The sequence below is a fragment of the Falco cherrug genome, chromosome 5 (genome assembly GCF_023634085.1).
Source record: "Falco cherrug isolate bFalChe1 chromosome 5, bFalChe1.pri, whole genome shotgun sequence".
Lineage (NCBI taxonomy): Eukaryota > Metazoa > Chordata > Aves > Falconiformes > Falconidae > Falco > Falco cherrug.
In genome coordinates, this window is record NC_073701.1 from 24,150,752 (window position 1) to 24,178,137 (window position 27,386).

General features: G+C 49.7%; 2 protein-coding genes across 2 annotated transcripts in view; one reads left to right on the forward strand and one right to left on the reverse strand.

Annotated features, from left to right (window-relative positions):
* Positions 1-27,386, reverse strand: part of WNT5B (Wnt family member 5B) — a 76,356-nt gene that overhangs the window by 27,889 nt on the left and 21,081 nt on the right. The window lies entirely within an intron of this gene.
* Positions 10,094-12,905, forward strand: FBXL14 (F-box and leucine rich repeat protein 14). Its single transcript, XM_005440846.4, has one exon. It carries the CDS (start codon positions 10,223-10,225, stop codon positions 11,423-11,425), a length of 1,203 nt encoding a protein of 400 aa, XP_005440903.2. The 5' UTR covers positions 10,094-10,222; the 3' UTR covers positions 11,426-12,905.

Consider the following 27,386-nt stretch of genomic DNA (forward strand, 5'->3'; position numbering starts at 1 on the left):
GATACAGTTATTATTAAGTCCATGCTCACAGTAATAACTCAGGCAGAACTTACAAAAACCAAGAGAACGGTCTATAGTAGACAGCTCTCTTTCAAAGAAAGAAATGTGTTTATTCTTCTCTTGAAGCTAAAGGGAAAACATGAACCCAGTGGGAGAAATCCAGTGGGTTCAGTTTTTCCAACTGCCACTCAAATAGGGAAAAATTAAAATGATCTATTTTATGCTGCCATCTAAAAGCATATTTGCAATACTGGAGATTTTTTTGCTTCATTATCTTCAACATATTTATCCTCTCTGGCAATATGTTTCTGAATATGTTGACTAGACAGGACTAGGGAATTCCTGTAGGTGGAACAGCTGTACATCTGGAATGCAGTCTTGGCTTTTTTGGACAAATACAAAGTTCTTGGCAGTGAAAAATGTGTTTGTCCTGAAAAAAATAGTGTATTTGTAGAGGAGGTAAGGACTGCTTCTCTTGCAGTTGAAGGAAGCATGCTGCACTGCACAGAAGGGTGGGTGACGTGTGTGATGTCTTGCGTCCTTGCTTGCAGGTGTGGACCACAGAAAGCTGGCGTATGAGGATATATGCACCCATCCCTGCAGGGGGCAAGGTGTAGGAAGAGAGAAGGAATTGCCTGAGTCTCTATATTGCAGGGAAAGCAAGAAATCCTATTAAGGATTTATGCTGTTCCAGCAAAATAACTTCCTCACTTGAAGCAGAAGCCAGCTTTTTCATTGTCTTTACTTCACTCACGCTGACAGCGTGCAGTTCTTCAGTCAAGCCCGGTGCCAGTTTTGTACTGAGAGATTCATCATTAGGAAACAGGCTACCAAGCTTCCTAGCTCCTACCCCTGCTCTCGGTCACAATTTCAGTTGCCTTTGGGATGCATTTCCCAGGCTTCGAGTGAACAGCCCTCACATTGCTGAACACTCATAGAGAGAAAACAGTTATTTATTACATGAATGGGTTTCAAAATACAGTGACATACACATTCAATATGTTCTAGAGAAGGCATGTATGGGAGATGTCTGAGAAGACATTTGTGCGTGGTGTGTAATAATTATAATATGTTTTCATTTACGCAGTGTCTCCTCCACACACAAGGGAATATAATAAAATGTAACTAAAACAGCATATCCTTACAAATAAAGGGAGAGAGAGCATTTCATACAAAGGTTAAACAAAAAAATCTGTTTAATGTCACATTGGGGATTAGAGGAACTGGAGTAAAACAAACATCCAGAACAAACTTTGAGGGGTTGCTTCAGGAAAAGCACGTGTGTGAGTGTGTGCCATCACATCTGCATATTCAATACATCTTGCTGGGACAGCTCAGGGAGAATAGGAAGCTGGAAATTTTCAGTGTGGGAGTTAGATGGAAGAATGTGAACCATTCTAAACAAAATATAGCAAAGTTGCCAGCTGACTTGATAAAATGCCAGTGCTCTCTAGGATCCCTTGAAATGGAGCTGAGGACTGGCCTCGCCGTTCAGGCAGTGGGTAGGCAGCCAGGAGATCTGGGCTGTATTCCTGGCCTTGCAACAAACCCAGCATGTGACACTGGAAAGTCATTCAGCCCTAAGTTTCCAAAAACCGATTTCATGCCTATATTTCTGGGCACCTAGCGTGAGATGATGTGAGCCCAAACATCCAGGATTTCAAACAAAGTTAAGCCGCAGGTACTAACTTCCCATCCATGCAGAAGATCCGTTTCGGGGCTCAGTTTCATCGTGGATACAATGGGACTGAAACCTGCAAAGCAACCCAAAATGCTACAAAGCTGCAGGTATTAGATGATTACATAGATCTCTAATTTTACCAAAGGAGAGGTGCTACGGCTATGCAAAGGAGTATTATTTAGCTACCTGTTGTTTCCCACATCCTGGCAACCACTGCCATTCTATAAACATTTTCACAGGTTTCAATACGTCTGAAGGTTTTTGTTTACATTTCCTGCTTCAGGGCATCAAGGAATAACCTTACGAAAGGATTCACTGTTCCAAAAGGAACATAAAGAATACAGACCAGGACTTCTGGCAGTAAGTGTGGAACAACAACACCGACAAGACTAGGAAAATACTAGATCTCAGGGGTGAAATAGTGGAAAGAAAGCAGCTTTTCCACATAATTTAGTCAGCATGTATGCTGGGGGAAAAGGAGTAAAAGCAGTTTTTCTAGCTTATGTTTTCCTGTGCACACACATTTTAAAAAAAATATTTGGAACCATCTGGATTAAAGAAAGTCGTGTTCTCATTGTACATGACAGGGTCTTGTCACAGAGAAGATTATACTGTAAGCAAAGGATTATTGTGTTTTTTCTGAATGGCGTAGAAACAAGTTGAACGAACTAGCTTAAAACAGAGATCTTGTATTACCCATTTATATTTCCACTTCCAACATGGTGAGCTTTGTACTTTCTTCCCACCCTGTCTGTGTCTGCCCTTAATTTTACCCCTGCATTCTCAGAGAGGATTTTCAAGATCTTTGTTACACACGGGTAGATAACATGCATTGGTGAATTAAGCACTTTGAATTGGGTTTTAGAGTGTCTACATGTATCCCAGAACAGAAGCAAGAACAAAAGCAGTTTCTGAAAGGCACCTCCTTTTGCCACACCTCTCTGTGCATCCCACGGAGTTGCAGCAAGCAGGTAACTTTCAGAAAACAAGGGGAATTTAGCACTAACAGTTTCTGTGCTGTTACTTTTAGGAACATGTTAAAGTAACCTTCCTTTGGCCAGAACTAATGCAAATCCTCCATTAAGTATAAAACTGTATTTTGTATCTTTATCCTGCCTTCTATAAAACTGGTTTTTGTAACTCTCACCTGCAGTTTCTGCCGGGCTCTAACTATGACTGATTTCCACAGCATGTTTCCAAAACAGTACTGCCCTAATTTTCAGTTTTCCTCTAAGAACTTACTTTGGAGACGATGCTTGTAGGGCAGGTGACATAACGTTGTCTGATTCTAGTCAACTGCCAATTTTAGAATGCTATTTACTACCTGAAAATGTGCTGGTGGCCACGGCCCAGAGAGGGAGGAGTTAATAGTTAAAAGTAACGCTGTGGTAATCCACAGGTATAAAAATGCTCTGTTTTAAGAACCAGGCAGCTACAGCTGTACCGTCCCTGGGCCAAGCTTACCTTCTTGCAAGGTTACCTCTAACTCTTGCTGTCATAAGAATGTATGAGTTACCCATCCCTGGACCTCGCTCCTGGGGGCCCCATGCAAGCCATGACCGGAGAGGACAAGCCCAGCTCCTGATGCCTTCTCCTCCTTGGAGCTTCTGACAGAGAAGACACCAAGAATCTTACCTGGTAGCCAAATAACCCTTACCTTGCAAGCTGGCCAGTGTTGCTACATTTGCCCTGACTGCATGGAAACCTTTGGCGGAGGGGAGGCTGCTCCCACTCGTCTTCAGCCTCAGCCAAAGGCCAGAACATCTCCACCCCAGGCTGAACGTGCTGGCTGTCAGTGGAGCTACACACAAACAGCATCCAGCCATCTCCGCTGGGTTTTGGACAGAACAGCCGTTACAGAGGAAGACTTCACAAACCTGCTGCTGTAACAGGTACCACACAGCACGTTGGACACACATGTTTCTGCTGTAACTGCAGGGGCTGTCCCTTTTAGATCAAGTTGTAGAGGTCTCAGAGTTCAATCCCCAGGAATCGCTTATGAAAGCAATTACTACCTGAAAGGTCTCTTTGTTTTTGTGCCACTGCTTTTAATAATAATGATTACATCAGATATTTTCTGCCATCTCAATCTTCTTTGGTACTGCTAATAAAGAAATGACAAAGCCCAACACTTAAAATAGCACCCAGTGCAATGAACTGCAACCGCCGAGGCTTCAGATTTTACGTGCTACCCTCCCAGAGCACTTTCCCTTTAATGATTTAACTATTGAGTACTGAGCTTCTTATAAGCCACGAAGGGTGTGACACGTGTGGCGGAGTCAGAGAATCGCCTGCGGCCAGGGGCCCAGGTCGCTTGCTCTAACCACCAGACAGTCCTGTCCCACAAGAGCAGACCAAAACATATGTGATAGGTACATGGCATTTAAGTGCAGTTGCCTGGACCATAGTATATTATTTTGGTTCTTTAAGCGATCCTTTCATTTGTGCTTGGTTCAGTCTGTTACAGCAGCAACAGTTGCTGGCCAATTTAATGGCAAAACTGGGAATATAATCCAGACCTCCCACACTTTACATCCTCTGACCATTCCTCCTCATACCAGCATAGTTATATTCTTGTCAGCTATTGACTGACAAGTAAAATCAAAACCTGAAGAAAACACCTAAATCCCAAAGGCTCAAATTTAGAGCTGGAGTCTGCACTGACACATCAGCTCTGAATTTTGCCCCAGCACCTAACTACATATTCACAGTACGCTGTATTTCAAATAAACCACCCCCGACACCGGGAAACACATGGCAGATCAGAATTGTTTTTTGCAGGAGGAACCATGTAATCCTAAAATACAAGCAACATGATACCTGCAAAGTACAGAAAAAGCACTAGTTTTTAATGTTTCAGAAAAGCTTCATAGTGACCTAAGCTTCGCAACAAAGCTCTGCATGCAAGAGGATCCTAATGTTACCATTTTCAAATAACCCACTGATTAGTTACACGTTCTTTATAATAGCTGGTCAAAAAAAAAAAAAAGATCATGACAAGCATGAATTCCAAAGGAGATCCATTCACTTAACAGCCCTATCCTGATTTAAATATGAGCGTGTGCATGTACACAGATATGTATATATGCTTATGAATCTAAATTATGCACATTACACATCTGCTCTGCCTACACTTAAATGCATAATAGAGATCTTTGTCATGTAATTACTCGTTGCATTCACAGAAGCGTTCTAGGGGATCATTTTCGCTTTACCTTCAAGAAAGGCTAAAACACGCTGGCGCAGCTTCTCTGACACCTTGCTAGGAGCAGAAAAGCACTGCAGTAGTAGCCAGGAGTCCACTCAGCATGAAATGCTGATGAGCACCACGTTCTCTCCATGACAAGGTGACACCCTCATTTTCCTGAGTCATGTCAGAAGATGGTGGCTTAGGTGTCATCAATGCTAAAGGACCGTTTTGGTCTCATTGATACACAAAAAACGTTCCACAAATTGACTTTTAAGAAGTTCCACTAAACCAACTCTAAACCCAGTTTAAGACCATGGGTTGTATTAGGTTTAGTTGATTTTTGTGGATGCGCTGCAAATCTGATGAAGGTCTGGAAGCCAATTTGTGAAGGACAACTGCAGCCCCCTGGAGCGTGGCTGACATTAGAATTCGAACCAGTCCCAAACCAGTGTCAACTGAACTACTCATTAAGGCAGTTGCATGTTTTGGAGAGGTGAAATTTCCCCACTACAGCTTAGACTGCGGCAAAATGCTTTAAACTGAGAAGTAATGTAGTGGTGTGCTGGACAAAAGGACTGAAAACCCAACATCAGCTCGTCACAGGAAATTATCTAACATTATATCAGGCTACACCCCAAAAGGCACCAGCCTACAGCCTCTGCAACAGATGAGGGAGGCTAAGGCCGTCCATGCCTTGTTTCTTTCAAGGGTGGAAGTAAAAGCATCACTGTTTTAAATGAAAGCCTAGATCTCCAAAGCTGTTTGCATGACTGAGGCTCCTGCCTCCCTAATATCCCTTTGATCATCTTAGCCATAGCGAGCGGAGCGCATGAATCCAAGCTGCCTGTCATCTCCGCTCCCTCAGATGCTGGGATGTGGGACAGCGTGTTTGAGTGGGGCAATGAAAGGGATTAGCAACTGCGGGGCACAAGAGAAGGCAAGGAGGAACACAGTCTCAAGGAGCTAGTTCATCGAAAGAAGTATGGTTAGGCAAGGTGGGAAAATAGATTACTTTAGGAATTAATTTAAGGTTAAAGGGATCAAAAAGAGAGAGAAGAGTTAGCAGACCACGGGCTTTACGATTCAAGCAGTTCTGTGTCATTTCTATCCTGCAGTGCTGGTGGCCACCACCCATAGGTTAAGAAGAGGCCAAAGGCCAGGAATATTCCTGTGGGTAAATTCATGAGTTTTCCATTCCACAGCTGAAGCCATAAAAATGCAGAAAGCACAGGGAGTAGGGTGGCAGAAGAAAAGGAAGGTTAGGGAAGGATTCCACATTTGTTTTCTCTTAAATGATTAATTTGAGCCAAAAGCTACCCTGCAAATTGAGAAGCAAAAGAAACAAACACGGGCAGACTGAGATGGCAGCTGCAGAAAGACCTGGTGGACACTATGCCCAACAATGCAATAAAAGATACAGGACAGACGATGGGACAGCTTTATCAGCACGACTTACTTCCAATCACAGAGGCCACAAGTGAGTCACACAGATTCTCCTGAACCTCTGCCAAGCAAAACTGTCCAGCCTCCACCGAACACCAGTGGTAATTGGGGGGAAAAAAAGAATTAAACATTTATCTGGCAAGTGCTTTCAAAAAGAGAAAGCGGCTGTTGGGAGCTGCTCAAGGGGCTGGAATGCTGGAGACAGTTCCAGGGGGACAATCAGCCATCTGAGTGCATACCAGGCAGGCAGGGATTTTTAATAAAACGCAGTTTATCGCACGGTGATTACCACCTCCTATTTATACCGTATGAGATCATTTAAAAACATGGCATGTATTTCCTTACTTCTGGAAACACAAAGTCAGCTGACCAACCATGTGATAGATTGGCCCTTTTCACACACTTTTACTTCATCTTTCTAAACCTCTATTTCCAAACATCTGTCACTTAGATATGTCAGAAATAAAAATCTACTGGAAAAATATCTTCTGTGCCTCCCCTGCCCCCACAAAAAACTCAGCCCCACAGCAGATTAGGATTATGAGTTCAAATTCCAGGGCTGTTCCATTTAACATGTAAATCTTAATTGTTCACAAGGAAGCAGACGCTCAAAGTATACGTGTGAGAAAGGGAACTGCAGGGTCTCCAGAAAATGCACCATCTATTTCTAACCTTTCCTGGTTACACACAACAGGTGTTACAGACACAACGTGCTAAGACATAAAGAAAAAAAGTACTTCAGGTGAGCTTTTATGCCTTAAAGAGCACGCCTTTCCTCATTCCTCCTCAAATGTGGTTTGAAGGTAACGTGAAGGCTGGGAGAGAGGAAATACCGCGTTACTTCCATGGTAAGATTCTGCAGTTGAATTTGGGATAATACGGTAAAAGACTTCATTAGCACTCTTTCAGAATTACTTGTATAACTTGCTTGTAGCTTTGCCAGTTATGAGTAATGCAACAATCACCAAGATACACCACCACCACCTTTATACCACATTTCTCTCACATGTTGCCTGGTGGCTACTGGACTCAGCCTTTTTGTAAGCAATCCCGCTGTCTTCAGCCGAGCAATCCTCACCCAGGCAGGCCCACGCAGCCCGCGAGACGCCGCACCTTTCACCTGCTCCTCACTTCACAGAAAATCTCCTTTTCAGTTGCGATGCTCAACAACTGGTTTGAGCGCAGTAGGTCTGCAGTGCGGCTGCTCAGCAAAATGTATTGCCCCTGATCTTTTTCTTATTAACCCAATGGTTAACCACCACCCCTTCAACAGCACAAAACTAACTAAATAACGCTACAAGGACAATTCATACTGGGTGACACCCCGGGACAGCATCTGTGTGGGACTGCGGCCCCACGATCATTAAAACCAGGTCTACACATTGCTGGATCACCCAGGAGTACAAATTTGATCGGGATTGGGCCAAGGCACATGATCACACTTCTGCTGAATGAGCCAGAGCGCACAATACGGAGCCAACGCCAGTTTTAGGCTGGCCATATGCCAGCCGCAGGGGTGCAGACGATACCTGATCTGGCTAGAGTTGTGTACAGTGATACCTGATCCAGCATAAAGCCTGCTAGTAAAAAGTTAACCTGTTAAAAACTTCTTGAATTAACTTGAGCAGTGAGTGAATGAATACCAGGTTAGCGCTTCACATCATGTGGCCACCCCATTTTTGAGCCAATAATAGAGGAGTCGCACTGCTGGCTTTTCTGCATTGCCAAACCGCAGGCTAATGTCGATAGCAATGCTTGTATGCATGGGGATCTCCTTGAAGAATCAGGGCCTCAGAGTCCTTCAACTTGCCTTGCCTCCAACTTAAAGCAAAAAGGAAAGGAAAAAGTAGAAGTCTAAATGATTAACCTCCAAGTAGTCAACAGAGTCTACAAACACGGAATCTGTACATGGAGATGGAGCCACAGGCATTTCTGTAGCAGATAAATTTAGATGATGATTAAATAGAGCCTGTCCCTTCAGGTGAGTGAAACTCTGTACAGCAAACACATTGGTTACTAGGCTGATTTTTGTAGTACTTTAGTAATCTGAACGGTATTAAGAATGCACCCTGTTGTGCTGAACAAATGTGAACTTTATTTTTTTCTTTACAGCCCTTTGGCACAGATGTGCAGTCCTCTTTTGAAACTGTTCTGAAAAGCCTTACCTGATCTCTGGTAGAACTTAACCCATTTTTAATGCTGCACAATACTGCCCAGTGTCAAAACATGTGCAGCCACCCCTGCACGAGGCTACAGACCTGTAGGAAACATGGATTTCAAACATTCTTTTTTGAAATGGCTCGGTTTACGTGAGTACTTCAATTATTTTCAGAGCTGCCTCAAGGAAACCGTTAGCTGAAAGCAGTTTCCATAAGTTTTTCCATTTCCTATCACAGAGGCCCTGCGATGGTCCACCCAGAGGTGTAGCAACCTTGACAGTTACCCAGGTCTCCGAGCTCTTTGCAGCCGCGCTCCTATGGCTCCTGCAGGGACGCACAGCCAGAGGGGTCTCGATCTTTGGTCCTCAAAGCTGTCCCGCAGCCTCGAGGCCGAGCCGCCCGTGCTCCCGCAGGCACGGCGAGGCAGTGGCCCGTGCTCCCCTCGCCCCACGCAGCGGCACAGGCCGCCGTCTCTCCCTCCTCACGGGGTCCGCCCGCGCCGGGCTCCCCAGGGAGCTCAGGGCTTCGTTCTCCAGCCGGCCCACCGCGGCCCTGGGCAAACCGCGGCGTGGGGCAGGCTGCCGGGCGGCGGGCGAGGAGGGAAGCCTGCGGTGAGGGGGCCGGCGGGCCCGCCATCTGCGGCCCGACCCTCCCCACGGCGCGCTTCGCCGCCCCCGCCCAGCCGGGGACGAGTCACCCAAGGGTGACAACGCAACGCCCAGCCGCGACCTCCCCACGCTGACAGGGCGGGAAGGGGGGCGACGTCGGCCGGCGGCGCTCGGGGGGCAGGGCGCAGAGGCCCGCGCACCCCTTACGGCGGCGGAGCGGCGCTGGCGGGGGCGGCGGGCAGCGGGGCGCCGCGGCGGCGGCGCAGCAACGGTTAACGGCGGGGCGCAGCGAATGGGCCGCGCTGTTTCCAGGGCGACAGCTCGGAGTGTTCCGGATCGTACCATTGCGCAAGCGGCGAGGGGGGGGGGGGGGGGGGGAGAGACGGGGACGGGAGAGAGGGCGGGGGTAACGCGAGCGGCGCCGCCGCCGCCAGGCCCGGCCCAGCACCGCCTCCTCCCTCCCTCCCTCCTCCCCCCGCCCCCCGCCTCGCCTCCTCCCCCTCCCGCCCGGCCGGAGCGCGGCGCCGGGGCCCAGCAGCGAGCGGCGCGCGGCGGAGCGGAGCAGGCGGCCGGCGGCGGCCGGGCCCGGAGCGGCGGAGTCGGTACCGACGGCGGGGCGGGCCGGGCCGGGCCGGCGCGACCCCCTGCCCTCGCTGCCTTCTCGCCGCCGCCGCCGCGGGATGCAGGCGGCCCGGGGCCGGGGGCTGTGAGCGGCGGCAGCGCGGAGACAAAGGGAGGCGGCGGGGCTCGGCGGCCGGCACCAGGGACGGAGCGCGGGGGCCGCCGCCGCCGCCGGGGCGCACCCGCCCGCCCGCCGGGAGGCGGCACGATGCGGCACGGGGCGGCGCGGCGGCAGCAGCGCGGCGGCAGCAGCGGCGCGGCCCGCCCGGCGCGGCGGTAGAGGCGGCAGCCGCAGGGCGCGGGGCCGGGCCGGGCCGGCGGTCGCGCAGCAGCGTCTCCCGCGGGCCGGGCCGCGCCGCGCCGCCCGGGCCGGCGATGTGAGGGCGGCGGCGGCGGCGAGCAGAGGCGCGGCGCGGCACGGCGCGGAGCGGAAGGCGGGCGGGCCCCGAGCGGAAGCGGGCCGGGCCCGGCGGCGAGGAGGAGCGCGGCGCCGGCGGGGGCGGCCGGGCGCGGGCGTGCGATGGAAACGCACATCTCGTGCCTGTTCCCCGAGCTGCTGGCCATGATCTTCGGGTACCTGGAGGTGCGGGACAAGGGCCGCGCGGCGCAGGTGTGCACGGCCTGGCGGGACGCCGCCTACCACCGCTCGGTCTGGCGGGGCGTGGAGGCCAAGCTGCACCTGCGCCGCGCCAACCCCTCGCTCTTCCCCAGCCTGGCGGCGCGGGGCATCCGGCGGGTGCAGATCCTGTCGCTGCGGCGCAGCCTGAGCTACGTGATCCAGGGCATGGCGGACATCGAGAGCCTCAACCTCAGCGGCTGCTACAACCTCACCGACAACGGGCTGGGCCACGCCTTCGTGGCGGAGATCAGCTCCCTGCGCTCGCTCAACCTGAGCCTCTGCAAGCAGATCACGGACAGCAGCCTGGGCCGCATCGCCCAGTACCTCAAGGGCCTGGAGGTGCTCGAGCTGGGGGGCTGCAGCAACATCACCAACACCGGCCTCCTCCTCATTGCCTGGGGCCTGCAGCGCCTCAAGAGCCTCAACCTGCGCTCCTGCCGGCACCTCTCCGACGTGGGCATCGGGCACCTGGCGGGCATGACGCGCAGCGCGGCCGAGGGCTGCCTGGGCCTGGAGCAGCTCACGCTGCAGGACTGCCAGAAGCTCAGCGACCTCTCGCTCAAGCACCTGGCCCGCGGGCTGGGCCGCCTCCGCCAGCTCAACCTCAGCTTCTGCGGGGGCATCTCGGACGCGGGGCTGCTGCACCTGTCGCACATGAGCAGCCTGCGCAGCCTCAACTTGCGCTCCTGCGACAACATCAGTGACACAGGCATCATGCATCTGGCCATGGGCAGCCTGCGGCTGTCCGGCCTCGACGTCTCCTTCTGTGACAAGGTGGGAGACCAAAGCCTAGCCTATATCGCACAGGGCCTGGATGGGCTGCGTTCCCTCTCCCTCTGCTCCTGCCACATTAGCGACGAGGGCATCAACCGCATGGTGCGACAGATGCACGGGCTCCGCACCCTCAACATCGGCCAGTGCGTCCGCATCACTGACAAGGGCCTGGAGCTCATTGCCGAACACCTCAGCCAGCTCACGGGCATCGATCTCTACGGTTGCACCCGCATTACCAAGCGGGGCTTGGAGCGCATCACCCAGCTGCCCTGCCTCAAGGTGCTCAACCTGGGACTTTGGGAAATGACTGAGAGCGAGAAGGTCAGGTGAGAGGAGGGGGGCACCCCGAGACCTCCATCTCCTCTGGAGGGACTCACTGACTGACTGACTGACTGACTGCTGCAATGGAGGAGAGAAAGAGAGAAGAGAGGGGCACGCACAGAGCCATGCTACCCACACACCCTGGCACTGGAGGGAGAAATGGAGAGAAAGAGTGTATATCCTCGACCCTTCTGTGTTGCCTACCTACCCTTGCTCTGGACGAGGAGGAGGAGGAAGGGTGGTGGGGCAGGAGGAGAAAAAGCACCTATCCTTTTTCCAGGTCACGCCTCCAGCTCTACGCTGGGGAGACAGAGCTCCCCCTTCCCTCACAGCATCCTTCCCTGCGGAAGAGGTAGAAGCCCACATTCGTTATGCACTGGGGCTAGAGACACCCCTCTTTATCCCCACTCCCTGATTCCATCCCCTTGTGCACTAAGGATGGATAAAGGCAGACCCTTGTTCTGCCACATATCCAGGATAGATTATTTTTTGTTAATATAAAGGAGAGTGGGAATGGAGATGGGAACAAACAATAACAACAGCAGAAAAGGCTTCCTAGCTACACTTATGTACCCAGCCACCCAGTCATTCTGCACTGGGCACAGACACAGCTTTTGGTAAAATAACCATTCCACCTCTGCGCTTGCCCCTCCCCTGTCAATTGGGAATTGTGACAAATACTGCTCCCTAGGTACATTGGTATTTTTGGGGTTGTTTTTTTTTGTTTGGCTTTTTTGTTGTTTTTTTTTTTTTTTAAATCTGTTTTCATTCTCCAGTTCCATGTTATTTTCTCTGGTGTGGGCGGATGCAACCTCCCACTATTCCAGTTCTCCACTGCACTGAGACTAGGGATAGCTTCAGCCTTTTCTTTTGTCAGTATGTTTCTGTGTCATCCTGCACTATGGTTAATGGAAAAGCCTAGGCACTCCATTCTCTCTCCCCCCATCTCTCTACTGGAGATGAAGATACCATTTCCTTTTTCTCTTGCCTCTGTGGGGCCTGGACATAGACCCCAGTCTCTTAAGCCTTCCTGCGCACTGGGGGACACTGAGGAGTTACCAAGAGTCGTCTTCCCTTTCATCATTCTCTCTTTTTCTCCCCTCCTTGGCAACAGGGATAGACATATCCAGCTACATATCCATTCCTCTTTGGGTTGGGGTGAGCAGGTAGAAGGGGTGGCTAGCTCCCCTCTAACCAGGGGACTTGACGAAGAATCTCCAGCTTCATTTCTGCTTCATTTGAGATACTGTGACCTGTTCTTATTTTGAAATGCATAAAAAAAATTACTGCTACAAAAACAGCCTCTTACTCTCCCATCTATCCCTTGCTTATGTCCTGTAACTGATCCCAGTTTTCCTCACTCATTCTCCTCTTTACAGTATTCATTTTCTTACATGGTTTTATTTTTAAAGACATATGAAGTTGCTGTTCTTGTGGATTTTTAAGTACATTTTTTTTCTGCTGAATATATTCTATATATATAAATATATATATGATGTCTGGCTACCTCGTTTTAATTTGTTACTTCCCCTTCCCCCCCCCCCCGCCAAAAAAGAAAAAAAAAAAAAAAAAAAGCCCTGGAATTCTTACAGGAAAGAGATTTTGAGACTGAAACATTTTTGTGCCTAGACTGGAATAATGCCCCTTGGGTTTGTTCTTCTTTTTCTCCACCCCCCCCTCCCCTCCCTTCCCTTTTTTTTAATTTTTGTTTTTAAGCTTATCCTACTGTGTCCCACCTTCACATTCTGGTTGTGCCTCTCCCTCCCTCTTCACCAGGGACTGGGGACCCGAACTGTGCTTTTACTCTTCTAGCACAAACATGTAACATGAGAATCCACGCTGAGGATTGGGCTACTGTTAACAGAAATGTGTAAAATGCAAGTTTGTTTAAAAAAGAATTTATATATATAGATATATGCAAATGCTTTCCCCTCCCCTCCCAAATCACCTACAAAAGGTCACTATGCCAGGCTGCCTGTTTGTAGGTGGAGAGGAGCAGAGCTGGCCTGCAGGCCCCGAGGCTGCAATGTGAAGGGGAGGAGACTGAAGTTCATCTGTCTTATCTCTGTTCTGTCAATAAAATGGAGCTGGGTCTTTAGATATTTTTTTTATTATTATTTTAAAGAGGAAGTTTGGTTTTTGTTTTGGTTTTGCCTTTTTTTTAAAAAGAAAAATATCATGGCTTTTTTTTTTTTTTTTTTTTATGCTTATCTGTTCAAAATCTCGAATCCTCCACAGTAACAGGCCAGACCACGGAGTTAACGCAAACCCAGAGACCCCTATGGATTAATTGTACTGTTTGTGAATTTGTATAAAAAAAAATAACAAAGATCCTCTTAAAACATTTTATATTCTTACAGTAAAAGGTTAAACATATTTATATAATAAAAGAGGAAATATGAAGTATGTTTTTAAAAAAAAAAGCTGTATCTGTGTTGTCTGTGCTTTTTAAAGATGTGTATCTATCTGTCTATCTGTTGGGTTTGGTAAGTATGCTGTGCGACTCATGCTGGGGGTTTGGGGCTGCTCGCTCTTTTTCCAGTGAGCGACAGAGGAGGAGAAGGAAGGAAGAGAGCCTGGTGCCTCCTGTGCAGGATGTTGAGTAACATCACCATGAAGAGCTCATAAGGAAGGGGTTTGGGAGGACCGGCCTTGTCTGCAAGGGCGCTCGCAGCATCTGTGGGGAGAAACGAATTTCAGCTGCCCGGCGGTGTGAAGTGTCAGCTCAGTCTGAGGTCAGACAAACCCAAAGCACTGCAGCTCGCTGCCAAGCCAGTGAGTGTTCAGTGGCTGACGAAGACATTTGGGAGGGGGTACAGAAGGGCTGTGTTTCTTAATTTTTGAAAGCTCCAGGTAGATAGCTAAGGGGTTTTTTTTTGTGATTTAAATTGAGGCCCACCCTGGGTGGGAGACCCATCAAATAAAAACATTTCCCAGCAGTGACAACCACCAAAAAGGGTGCCCTCACCAGCACATGAGGACCTGGGAAATCTGAAATGGCTTGGCTGGTTTCTGCTGCCCAGGAGAAGATTAAAGAAGTAAAATGGGAATGTGTTAAAAAAAAAAAAAAGTTTGAATAATTAAGGTGTCCTTTGTCCTATGCCATAATCTTTTGCCTCAATGTATGACTTTTAACCTGATGGGGTCTCTTGGTAGCCTTCCACGGTGTGGGTTTTTTATTGTTGCTGGAGATGGAGCTAAGCGGTGCTTACAGGGCAGCGACAAAGCCCGTCTCCCCCAGCCCGGCGGCGGGGCTCGCCCGCTGCCCCCTTCCTGCCTCGAAGGAGGGGGAATGCGAAATGGTGGAAGAAGCCGGAGCCATTGTTCAGGAAAGTTAAAAGAGGAGCTGTCCTTGCTTGCTTGCTCAGTCATGCATACTCAATCTGGCCGGGCCGGGTCCCTGTGGAAAGGAGGAGGGCGATTCTTCCCCTCTTTTTAACATTCCTCTCCAGGCCTGGCTGTATTTAAGCTGCTTTCCTCCGCCGAGGAGGAGGGAGGGGGATGGTCTGAAGTTCCTGTACATTTGCATTTTAAGCACTTCCAGCGCTGAGCAGGCCACTTTGTTCCCCCCTGCGCTACCCTGCTCCAGCTCCAGCGGCTCCGGGGTGCTGCTCCAGGTGGGACAGATGCGGAGGTCCCCTCCGCGCCCACCCCGGGGGCTCAGCCTCTGCCGCCACAGGTATTTTTGGCTGAGGTTGGACTGGGCATACTTCTTTTGTTGCCAGCTCTAACCACCTCACCCCTTTTATGTCAGTGCTGCATTTCAAAGGGGAGAATAGTGCCCAGCTCTGGCCCTCCGGAAAAGAAACACTATCTCCTCCGCATCCCAAGGACCTGGGCTGTCTCGAGGTTTAGTCTCTGGGATGCGTGTTCTTTTTTCCACCTTCTTTCCAAGACTTCCAAGCTTTCTGTGGGGAGACCATCACAAAAGCTTCATTGTTTGCTTTCGGGAAAGCCACCACAATTGGATCTAATTGAGCCTGACACTATATCCATCTTCCTCTACTTGGAAGGAGGTGTAGGGTCTGTCTTTCCTGCATTAAGAAAAAGTTTACAGAAACTTCTTGACCAAAAAAAGAGGATGTATGTATGAATGTTAAAAGCAACGGGAATTCCAGGTCAGGTTCCCATTACCTCTGAAAATGTAAATGTTCCTGGGGTAGGCAGCAGTTCCAGCCAGGGATAGGTCAAATGATACATCTCTCATAAGGTAGGTTAGTTTCTGCTGGATTTGAGCGAAAATGGCATCTCCTTATTAAGCTCCATGTTCACATGGATAACGATGGGACATCTGTGCACTCATAAGTTCTGTAATCAGAACTAGGACAGGATTTTTTTTCCCCAAAAAACCCCAACTTCCTCTCCCCATGTAAAAATAACAAGCCAAAAGCACTGCCCACATGGCCTGGCATGCTCTTTAAGGAGAACCCAAGACAAAGGAAGCTGCCGAAACCAAAGCCACCCTGAAGCCCAATGTTTAGACACCCTGGGCTGTTCCCGTAGATGGAGCAAGGGCTCCTCACGCCTTCCCCTTACGCCCCAGTGTGACAGCACCTCCTGAGGCACAGATGTGTGCCTCCCTGTTCTGTGAGGCCAGGGCTGGAGGAACACACGTGTTTATTAGTAAAGAAAAGCGTTTCTTAAAATAAATAATCGATTGCCAACAACCATAGACCAATTACCCCATGACTCCTGAGCGTAACAAGGAAACTTAATTTTCACTCTCCAGCCGCTCTTGAATTTCTGAACATGACTCAGTTGGCAACTGGGGTAGAAAACCACAAAAAACCCCCACCAAAACCCACCAACAAAACACCACTATTTGAAAGCAAGCTGAAAGTCTCCCATCAGTATCAGGGAGCCCACAGAGCCCCAGTGGTGGCTTTGGTGCCAGCCTTTGCTGCTGCGCCCAGCAAAAGCACTCCCAGCCCTGCCAGCCGTGCCGGCTGGGGCTGCAGGGTCCCTCGCCTGCAGCCACGCAGGCTGGGCCACGGAGGATGGAGGGTGGAGCTGGGACCCACTTTAGGGACCGGTGGCTCTGGGGAGCAGAGGGGCCACGCTCCAGAGTTAGTGGCAGAAAGCGGAACAGAGCAGGAGCGACGCGAAGAGAGGATGAAGGGACCAGGCAGGAGAGGAAGCAGCCGGGGACCGAGGGGCGGCGGTGGGGGATGCTGGCTCGCAAGCTGTGGCCAAGCCTTGCGTGTGCGAGGGGGTCCCCGGGCTGCTGCAGCAGCTGCTCCCCTGGCCAAGCCAGTGGCTGGCTCCTCTCCCTGGGAGATGGGGAGCAAAAGGCGGCTCCACCTGGGTCCTACTGCCCGCGGACTAGCATATGGGAGGTCTGTGCGTGACAGATTTATACATGTTACACCTTCCCGCCCCATGCTGTGGGTTCGACTGAATCAGTTTGTTGTGGTGATTCTGGGGTCCCTTTGTTTCCCCGATAATAAATAACAGGGTCATGGGGCAGCTGTCATGCAAACCTCCTGGGGCCTCTGCTAGGACAAGAGGTGATCTCTGCGCTAGATAATACAGAGCTTACTACTGAACCTGCCCTTTGGAGGTCAGGGAAGAGTTAAAATGAGAGCTGGGTGGCCAAGACACCCAAATTTTTTGGAACCAAAGCTAGAAGTTAGCACAGGCTGCCATTAACAGCTCAAGGGTAGGTGTTCCTCCAGTCTGGCAGCCTTGCCACGTATGTACGCAGGATGCTTCTAGCAAAGTGGATCCTTTTTTATTTTCTCTCTCTCCCTCCTCTACCTGAGATCCCATTCTTTTAGCCAACAGCTTTGTAGTGGTGCCTTCTGTGAAGGAAAGAGATCACTGATAAACTCAGCCAGGTGGTGCAGGCTGGATGTGACGACCCCTCAGGACACCAGTGAGGCCCCATGCCAGAGCTGCTGGCTCGGCTGCGTGACGCTCCCCGCCACAGCCAGCCAGCGAGGCCGTCCCACGCAATTCCCCAGCCCCACGCTGCATGAAAGAAAGAGCTGGAGAGGGTTCGTTGGGCTCCTGTGCCAGAACTTAGACTCCAGCCATATTTGGCAGGCATGCTAGTGCTTCTCACTCTTCTTTAATTAAATCTACCAAATGCATTAGCTTGATGGCAGCCCACACTGAAATAGCACCATAGAGATTTTGAAGAAATCCAAACCCAATCTGTCCTTGCAACAGAAAGATGAACGGAAATGGGATTTTCCTAAAAGATTTCCTAAAGCCTGAGGTGTGCTTTGGAAAGGGTGTCAAAAGTTTAATACCAGGGCCTGGATGCATGCCCTGAGCAAGTATTTCCACGAGACGGTTACTGAGACATAAACCAAACTCGTATTCTGCTACAGATCTAGAAATGGGCAGCAACTCCTAGTTATTTTCCTTCCTTTAAGTCTTGTGTCTCCGGGCTCAGTTTAGTGATTTCAGGATGAAGCTCATCCTCTTCCTCCTTCTCCTTCCCCTCCTTCTCCTCCAAAACATCCCAGCTTTACAACCCCTGGGCAACTGAAGGGGCTTGGCAGGCTGGCACCAAAGGTGTACAGACAGCACCCTGGGGCATGCTGGCTGCAGCTCCGTGGCCAGCAGCCTCTCTCCCTGTTTGGTGAGCTGCAAGCCAAGCGCCCAGCAGCACTAAGGCCCTGCCATTATCTCCCTCCGTGACAGCCACAGCTGCATGCCCGGAGCCTCAGCTTCAGCGTGAACTATGCGCATCCTCCAGCGCTATAAACTTCTCCTGCAGCATGTTGGGGAGAAATCCCGTAAGGTTGCTCATGCCACAGACGAGCTGGTTTCCTCGGCTCCTGTAAGAGTCGGTCTAAACAGAATGATATTGTCTCAACATTGCTAACAGAGACCTGGAGATGGAATGTGCTCCTCATGGACACCGAGACGCCGAGACCCTGAAGGAGAACTGCATGGTACAAGGAGTACTATGCCGCTCCCTGATACCCGGTGCTGGAAGGAACAACTACGATAAGGTCGCATACAACTGTTGTTACGATGAACCATAACATGCGTGATAACCTTGCTCGAGAAGGCAGAGACTGACAACAAGCCATGGGCCAGAGGAGGAGCAACGTGTATTGCTTGGCATAAAAGAGGACTCTTTTATCAACCGAATTCGAGATCTTCCCCACCAAGGATCATGACAATCGGAAGGACTGGTGGGATGCTGCCTGGACCTGGGACCACAGGGACGCCTTGGACCCATGGTGGTAGCTATAATCCTCTTTCCTTTTTCTTTTTACTTTATCTTTTCCTTCACTTTCTGTCTTTTTACTTATTGCACGCTGCTTTAACGGCAAACAATAAAATTGTGCTGTTTAACTGAAGCATAACCCCTTGGCGTGGTCGCCTTGATTTTTGCGCTTTGAGATCATAGTAAATGCACCATCACAAGTCCACTGAGTGGACCGTGCCAGCTCCTCCAGGCTCATGGAACCGCCTGGGACGCAACACCGGCTGCTCAGCTCTGGCAAATCTCCGGCCGCTTGGCCAAAGTTCCCTACGTGCCACCAATCCCTGTGTGGATTGGCCAGAGGTGATGGGGACAACGGGGTCCCTCGGGCCGCTTGTTTACCACCCAGTAAACCAGGCGGGGACAGCACGGGTAAGAGAACAGTGAGTGCTGCCCATGATACCGGTGGGGCTTATGCGTTGGCTGGGTGAAGCATCCTTATCCCCACCCACCCCCTTGCATCCCCACCCCTTACCCAGAGGCGCACAGCCCCGAATTTCTCTCTCCACCTCGCAGCACCTCCAGGGACCGGCCGGCTCCCCGCCCCCCCGCCGCCGCCCCCCGCCGGGCTCCGCCTGCGGCGCCGCGCCGTTCCGCCAGGCGGCAGCATTGCCCGCCGAGTGCCGCCCGCGCCCCTCGCGCCACAGCGCGGCCCGGCTGCCCGGGGCGGGGCACGGCGGGTCGGTGTAGCCCGGGCCGCGGCGCCGCACGACGCCTCTCGCTGCAGTTAATTACAGCTTCACACATTCGTTAATTAAAATCGCTGTCCCGCGAGCGGTCCGCAGCAGGGGGTCATGGTGTCGCTCGGGGGTCACCAGGGGAGAGGCGTGCGGCCCTGGCTGGGTGGGCGCACAGCAGCGCGGGGAGCCCCGAGGGATGGTGAGCTGCTCTCGTCATCACCATCGTCATCACCATCGGTACTTGATGGCGGTGAAGGGGCCTGAGGGTTCGAACCACGAACCAGGACGGGAAGCCACAGCTGGCACAGCTGGAAGGGTGGTCAACGCAGCCCATCGCTGCACAACACCCATGCGCCTCAGCTGAACTGGCCGCCTGCTGGGAAACATCCATCCTAGACCTGGTACTCCTGCCTGGAGGCCACACCTCTTGACATCTATAGCGTGACGCTAAGAATTTTCTTTTTTCTTTTTTCTTTTTTTTTTTTTTTGTAAAGCATGCAAGTGTGAAAGCGGTGATGGAGCAGGACTGGATTATTTCAGTAAGTTTTGTTGTGCAGGGCTGGGCTGTGTTGTTGGTACAGTTACTCCACGGGGTATCCCCACAGCGATTAAGGTATCTGGAGCCATATGAATGTCCTTCCACTTTAGCACCTAAGCTTGAATAGGTTTTTTTAATCCACTTCTCATGCTGCTGCTACAGATACGGTGATGGTGTCTTTTTCACAAGCAGATATACCTGATAATTTACTAGAATTAATAATCACCTTCTGCACAGCTTATTACATATGCAGACATCAGAAAGGGACAAATCATCACCAATGGGGACAGAGAGGTGAAAGCAACTTTACTAAGGTAACATCCCAAATTCATGAGTAGCCAAACAGTGCCTGGCACTCACCTCTGCTGTCTCCAGTCCTGCTGGCCTCTGCCACTTGCAGCAGCAAAAATTGAAATGAGTATTCCAGCCTAAGGTAGCCCTGGAGAGGGAGGGCCAGAACAGAGAAACAGTGCAGAGGATATCTTCCTACTCTTCCCACACCAGGCTGTGCCACCCAGTGCTTCTGTGGTGTACGAGTGAGGGCTGTGGAAGAGCTCCCAGCAGCAGGAACCACCATCCCTATCTGTTCAGACTCATCAGCCGCCATCACGGCTTTTATTTCAGGCAATGGACAGTTTCACCAAACAAAACTGGAGCTGACAAAAAGCGCTGCCTTGACAGCCCTGAAGGCCAATGTCCAGTCACAATGTCAGGTACAGCTCAGATTGCAGCTCTCCCAGATGCTCTGTGTACATCTTCACCAGGACTGTCCCTGCGGAGACGCTCAGCGACCACCCATACAGATCAAAGGCACCAGCGGTACATGGTCCTTAAGGCTGCAAATGCTATCACCCCTCACGGTTCTCCTTCCCGAGAGGCACCTGTCCCTTAGCAAAAACGCACCCAGACCACACCAAAGACCGACCAAGTGACAGTGACTTTTGGTTTCCAGACCACACGGCGTGAGGACTCATGCCTGGGCTGCCTGCTCCCTCCCCTCACCTCTGCCAGCTTCAGATGCAAGTGCCAGGGGGACACTGGGGACACACATGACATATCATCTCCTGCACACACCTGCCAGGGAGTCAGTGAGGCTGGGGGAGGCTGCATGTGAGCGGCTGGGTGTAACTTCCACCCTGTCCCTAGTGCCAAAAACAAGCATGTTAAAGCTAATCTACGCCTGTCTCAGCTCAACTGCTTTTCTGTGACTAAGCCCCTTATAATGGTTTTACTAAAATCCTCTTTTGATGGAAAAAATCCCAGCTGGAAGTTTCAGGCAGCGGCACAATGTGCAAGTCTGCGTGTCCCTTTCCCCAGCTTCACAAAAGCCTCTAATCGAGTGGAAAATTTGCTGGAGGCCAGAGGTTTAGGCCCGCAATTATTTTTTAAGGGATTATCAGGAGAGAATGGCGGTACTTACGACCCTCCCTCTCTTTGTGTTTTGCTCTGTGCCGCTTTCAGACAGACTCAGCCAGAAACCTAAACCACTGCAGCTGGATGCAGCGAAGCCAGGGCTTGGCTGGGCGGCACGCCTCCTCGCTGTCCTGCAGGACAGGCCCCAGCCTCCAGGTTAGACAAGTCCCACTCCAGCACCATGCAACAAACAGAAATGCTTTTCCACAGAAGCAACACTAGGAGTTTGGGGTTTTTTTTATAACAAAAAACTTGAGAAAAAGCAACCTATTCCAGTCCTGTGAGCCTAGCTGAACTGAATAACCAAGAAGCAGGCAGGGATGTGGTCCACTGGACAGGCTGGGCTTTGGCTTTGCAAAGCCATTATGCAGGACGCCTTGCACAAGTTACTTGCAGCAAGCTCCAAAAAAGACTTGGCACCGGAGATGCGTATACTGCAACACCCAGCTTTTAAGGGCCTTGCTCCAAGGGCGGATGCCGGGGTTAGGGTCCTCGGTGCTTTCACGGCCTCTGAGAAGAGTCAGACACCACTGAGGCTCCAAAACAACTTCTTGCCAGGCATGGAGCCGCTTACTGTCAGCATGCTTAGCATGGGCCAGCCAGAAGAGAAAGGCCACTAGCTTTCCTGCCTGAGGGGCTCCGTACCTTGCTCCGAGCCACTGGGAACTGCCTACGCTCACACAAGACCCAGAATTAAGTGCTCCTCCTCTGCCATCAGATTGCCACACTCCCGTTTGTGCACAAGCAAGCAAGCCATACCCAGAGGAAGCAGCAGCATGCCCTGCTTTTAAACAGTAGCCTGAGGAAGCGGGAGACTTTCTTTAATTCCTGCCTCCCTTTGCGGCATTTCAAACCTACCTCTCCTGGAGAAGGCACTAACCATTGGCCCTCCAGCCACAGCCAGGAGAAGGAGCCACTTTTGCTATTTCCATATACGCTGCTCTATGGTGTGGATGGTTATTCCAGACTCAGCGCAAGAAGCAGAGTACACAAAGGAAGCAATGGCTATGGACCACCAGCTTTTACTCTTGGGGCCAGCCTCCTTCTGAAACCCCTCGGGGTGCTGCATAAAGCAGCTGTTGGATGAAACAGAGAAGCAGGTTTTGATCCCTGAGCCTTCCAACCATTTGGCTGCTATATAAGATGTTTCAAAACAAAGTGGCAGCTGCCACTGGGTTTTCGATCTTAGCGTGTCCGTGAGTGCTAGGTGTGCTCCAAGAGCGCCTGGGGAGGCTGAGGGGCCAGGGTGCTTGCTTTCTGGATCATGATCAGAGTCAAGCAGTTTTGGGCAGGCACCTAAGTACCTGAGGGGTTTTAAAACAAAAATAATTTTAAAAAAACCAGACAAACAAACACAGAGAAAAAGGCAGATAAGGCATTTGTGGAATTAAGATGCCTCCAGGAGCTAGGTGGTGCCTAAGCTGGGGATTTTGATTTTGCAATTTTGAATACTGCTTAGAAGTCATTTGTTTTGGTTTGGGGTTTTTTTGGATCAAGTCATTTGCCCCTTTCTGCTTCATTCTCTCCATTCACATGGACACTGTTTTTGCAGAGTTTTAAGACAATAAGATAAAAAGACAAATGGCTTAGCCTGCCCAAAATTGCTCATTAAAGCTGATGTGCTTTAAGATACTCTTCACATGTCTAACTTCTGAAAGACGAATGAGTCTGCTCTCCAAGATAGCTTGAGTATTCAAAGATAAGGGGCACAGAATCACCAGTAACTACTAGTGTAGTATGTGACCTGTGCAATTCATTAGTGGCACTAAAAATGTAAGGTCAGGTGAAGAGTCAGTTCCAGCTCCATCTTCTCTCCCTAATAAATCGAGTGCCGGGCATAGCGCCACAGGAGAGCCTTCTTTTACTACTTCCAAGGAAGCAGATCTTCCCCCCAGCCTGCTGTTCCTGAGTGCTGTCAGTGAGCCTCACTCTTGGAGTTTATACACAGCCTGCTATCCACCGATAACCTTGAAAAGCCCTACTTACAGTATCACTGAAACACCAGGGACTTCCAGAGATCACCATCCAAATTCTGCATGGAGGCAGGATCAAATATACTTGGATCATTCCTGACAAAGGTTTATCTTACCCATTCCTAAAACTCTCCTTAAAGACACAGCGTGCAGCCCCCTTACCCAACCACTTCCAGTTTACTTCTAATAATTTTTCTCCCTATTCACCTTAAATATTTTATTTTTTATCTCCAGATTAAGCTGTGTTTTTTAAAGCTCTGCACAATGGGCAACAGAAAAGAGTCGAGGAGTTCTTTGTTTAGGGCAACCTCTTATGGCCTGGACCACAACTCCTTTCCCCTAGTCCTCACGCTTCGCTCCCTGCAGATGCGCCTTGGATGCAACATGCTTCAACTCCACCTCTGTGCAGGGTCTGCCTCGTGAAGAGCCCAGTTATCATGCTGCGTTATACAGGTGGATTTCTACATGTGCGATAAACATGTCTGCAAACTATTACGATCCTCGCAAATGTTCGTGGCCTGCAAGAGTTGACATGAGAATGCCAACAATGTAAAGTGATTTGCTCACCAGGACATTATAAAGATTTTATCTTTTACAATATTGTTATAATACATACCATAAAGATACTATAAAGATACAACTTGCCGCTTGTAAATTGTTAAAGCTTCCTAAGACATGTAGATAACTCAGTATCTACCTTCTGTCCCAGCAATCCCGCTACTTTATTTTGTAGATACCTGCCAGCCCCATTCCTTTATCCTCCTTGCGGGTGTTCTCTCGTACTCATCGATCTAACAGCAGTGTTCCCCACAGGAGTCAACAGGGACCGTATTTCTGTCCCTTACCCAGGGGCCACTGATGGAGACATGAGGGATGTGCTCAGTTCAGTAAGACTGATGATAACCAGTGTTTCACACACAGCTGCACAAAGCAGAAGCAGCTAATTTTTCTAGCATAGCTTTATGCTGCAAGTGAAAAGAGAGGACTGACAGGCCATGACAACTGGAACCACTCCTGTCCAAGTGGGACACTGCACCAAAACTACCCCAGCATGAGCATTACAGACCTTTGAACTTCATGGGCTCTTGTCAATTCTGTCACTAGTATAGGATGTCTCACAGGCATAAACAGAGTGAAAAAAAACCCTTTCCAGCTCTCAGCAGAGTAGTCATGCTGACTGCCACTGTACTCAGAAGGTGCACAGTTAGGTACTAGTTTCCTGCTTGCACTATCACTACTATTTTCGAGACACAATTTCAGCTCCAGGCTCATCGCTGGAGCAGCAGAACAGAAGTGCCAAGCTGCAATACAGTACAGAAATAACACTACTCATCCAGGAAATTGCAACTCTGTGTCTTACACAGCGTATTACCCTCATGTGCAGGTATGCAATGGAATGGGCATCAGCAGCAGTGGAGCAAGGGAAGCGAAGAGGCTTACAACTTGAATTTTTAGAAATCTAGGCACTCAGATGTCCCAGAGCAACGTGGGAGCTTCTGGTGACTTGTACCTGTCAGGAAAACCAGTAGAGTGGATTCTGCTCTGGGCTCACTGCTTAGCTGCAGGCAAACCCTGCCACCCCTCTGCATCTCAGATGCTTTGTGCTTAAACCAAGAGCAGTACACACCTACAAGAACAGAAAAGCTTATTTTTGGAAGTTCAAAAAAACCCAAACAATTGAGATCTCTGCATGGAAGCCAACAGAGAAGTCTCAAACATAACCACCGATATTCCTGTGCCCAAGGCACAGCACAGGAAATTTGTCAGAGCCTCCCAACAGCTCTTGAGGAAGTCCCAGCGCATGTTCATTTCTGCCCCCTCCATACCATTTCCCTGAAGAACGGGCCTTGTGGACAGTAGGGTTTCAAAACACGGCCTGAGTGCAGTAACTGCAGACATATTGTGTCAGACAGGGACTCGGTGTTGAAAGAACTGTCTATATATTCAGCTGCATATTGTTACAAACATTTAAAGAAGCTGCTGTATCCAAAAGGGAAAGACAAGTTCTATTATGAAAGCTGGGGGGTTTCCAGGGTTGCTGTTGTGCCAGCAGACGATCCAGAACCACTATAGATAATCACAGTAGAAACGACGCGAAAATCTACAAGCGCCTGAGGACCACCTATGCAACATCTGCACGTCTCATAAACCAGGTGTTGCTCCCCGGAGCACATAATTTGGGCATGCACTCAGCGTGCCACTCCTACCACCTCCTGGCTCCCTCTAGAACGATGTCACGCACTGCCTACAGCTACGTGCAAAGTGAGTAGCGCCAACCCCAGTTCAGGGAAATCTGTCATTTACCCAAGAATATCTTGTGTCAGTACAAAACTAGCCCACAGCTGGGAATTGGCAAGAACATATTTGAGGTATCACACTCACAGAGGAAGAACAGAAAAACTGCTTTGCCCACAACTACCCAAAAGCAACTGCAGCACTTTAAGTCAAAGAATTAAAGGGAGGCACACAGAGAAGTCAGAGGTCAGGCTCCAAGAGAGATGCAGATTCGCGCTCCAGAAAACAGACTACAAAGCACTGAACACAAAGAGGAGTTTATCCCAGCAGCAAACTTCACGCTGCGTACGGACATGCTTTCTTTAGCGAGGCAAATGCGTCTTGGTATGCCCAGCATCTAGTGCAGCTCTGGTCGCTTAGTCCATGGATCCTACCACACTTCAAGGACAGGAGCATCTCTCCTTCATGCGCTAGCGGTTCTCAAGAGCTGAGGCTGAAATCCTGGCAGTAGTTCCCCCCCATCTTTACAAACAAAAGAAAAAACACTCAAAGCAACAAAGAAACCCCCCAAAACCAATCCCTGGTCAAGAGCCTGCTACACCACAGAATGAAAAAGTGCTTACTTTTCTTCGGGAAGATATTATATTTCTTGTGTCAGGTTGAAGGTGGTCATGGAATGGGGTTCAGCACATGGATGCAGTTCTGGAGGATTTTTACTTTAATAAATATGCATAACTCTAGGGGGAAAACCTCTGTCAATACAAATCCTATGGAAAATATTGCTCCTGTAGACAGAAGAGAGACCAGTTCTGTTTGTGTATTCAGGCACTGTATATATGAAGATATTTTAGAGGCCTCTATACTTAGCCATTGTGGTTTCGATCTTTCCCAGGCCAGAGGTAGCTGTGTAAGCATATAGTCAGCTTGGCTAAACAAGTACTTTAAAAACCATACTATTATTACCAAGTTAGTTAAAGACGACTTTTCTTCTTCTTCTTCTTTTTTTTTTTTTTTTTTTTTGGGGTGTGTGTGTGTCAATCTGTAATTCAAGACAAAATCATTAAAAAAACCCAAACAAAACCCCACCACAGTTCTAGCCCTTAAGCGTGAGATGTGTTTTTTTCAGTATCTCTTTATACTTAACTGCAGCCAGACCACTGCAGGTCATGATTTCATCTGATCTCAGCAGGATGGCAGCACTGGGACTTGCCGATACTGGATACTGCAGGGGAAACCAGGGTCCCTCAGGATGTAATGCGGGTGACTCAGGCAGTGGAGCTCCTTCCTCTGAGTCAACACTGACCCAGTGTTTCAGCATCGTGCTGGAGGGCGCTGACCTGCTCCTTGCGTTGTCTCTCAGAGGAAATAAATGGGTGCCTGACCACACTCGTGGTTATTAAAGACAACATGTCACTTTACACAGACGCTGGCATTTGGCTACGTGACTGCTCCCTATGTGCGTAATTATATTTTTGCCTTCCTCCACTTTCTGTCCTGAATTGTTTCAATAGCTGCTCTGTTTCATCCAGACCTAACTGCATTTCGATGGTTGGAGGAACAGTTCCAGCAGAGCCCAAAACTAAGAATCTGGAATTTTATCGCTGACCCCACCTTTGGTTGGCCACATATCCTAAGCATGTCTCTTCTACCTTCTCCTCTCCCTTGCTTTCCCAATATACAAAAGGGGGACCATGAGAAGAATCTCTATTGTAAAATGCTTTGAGAGCTAGCAGTGGAAAACCCCGTGTAAAAGAGCACTATAAAGATGAATTATGTGAGATGGCGCTATTAATTAGGTATGCTGACAAAAGGTTAAAAGATTTTTTTCCGTAGAAAAGGCATTAGGGAAAATAAGAGAACTCTGTAAAGACAGCAGTAAAGTCTTCTGCATTTGATATAATCATGA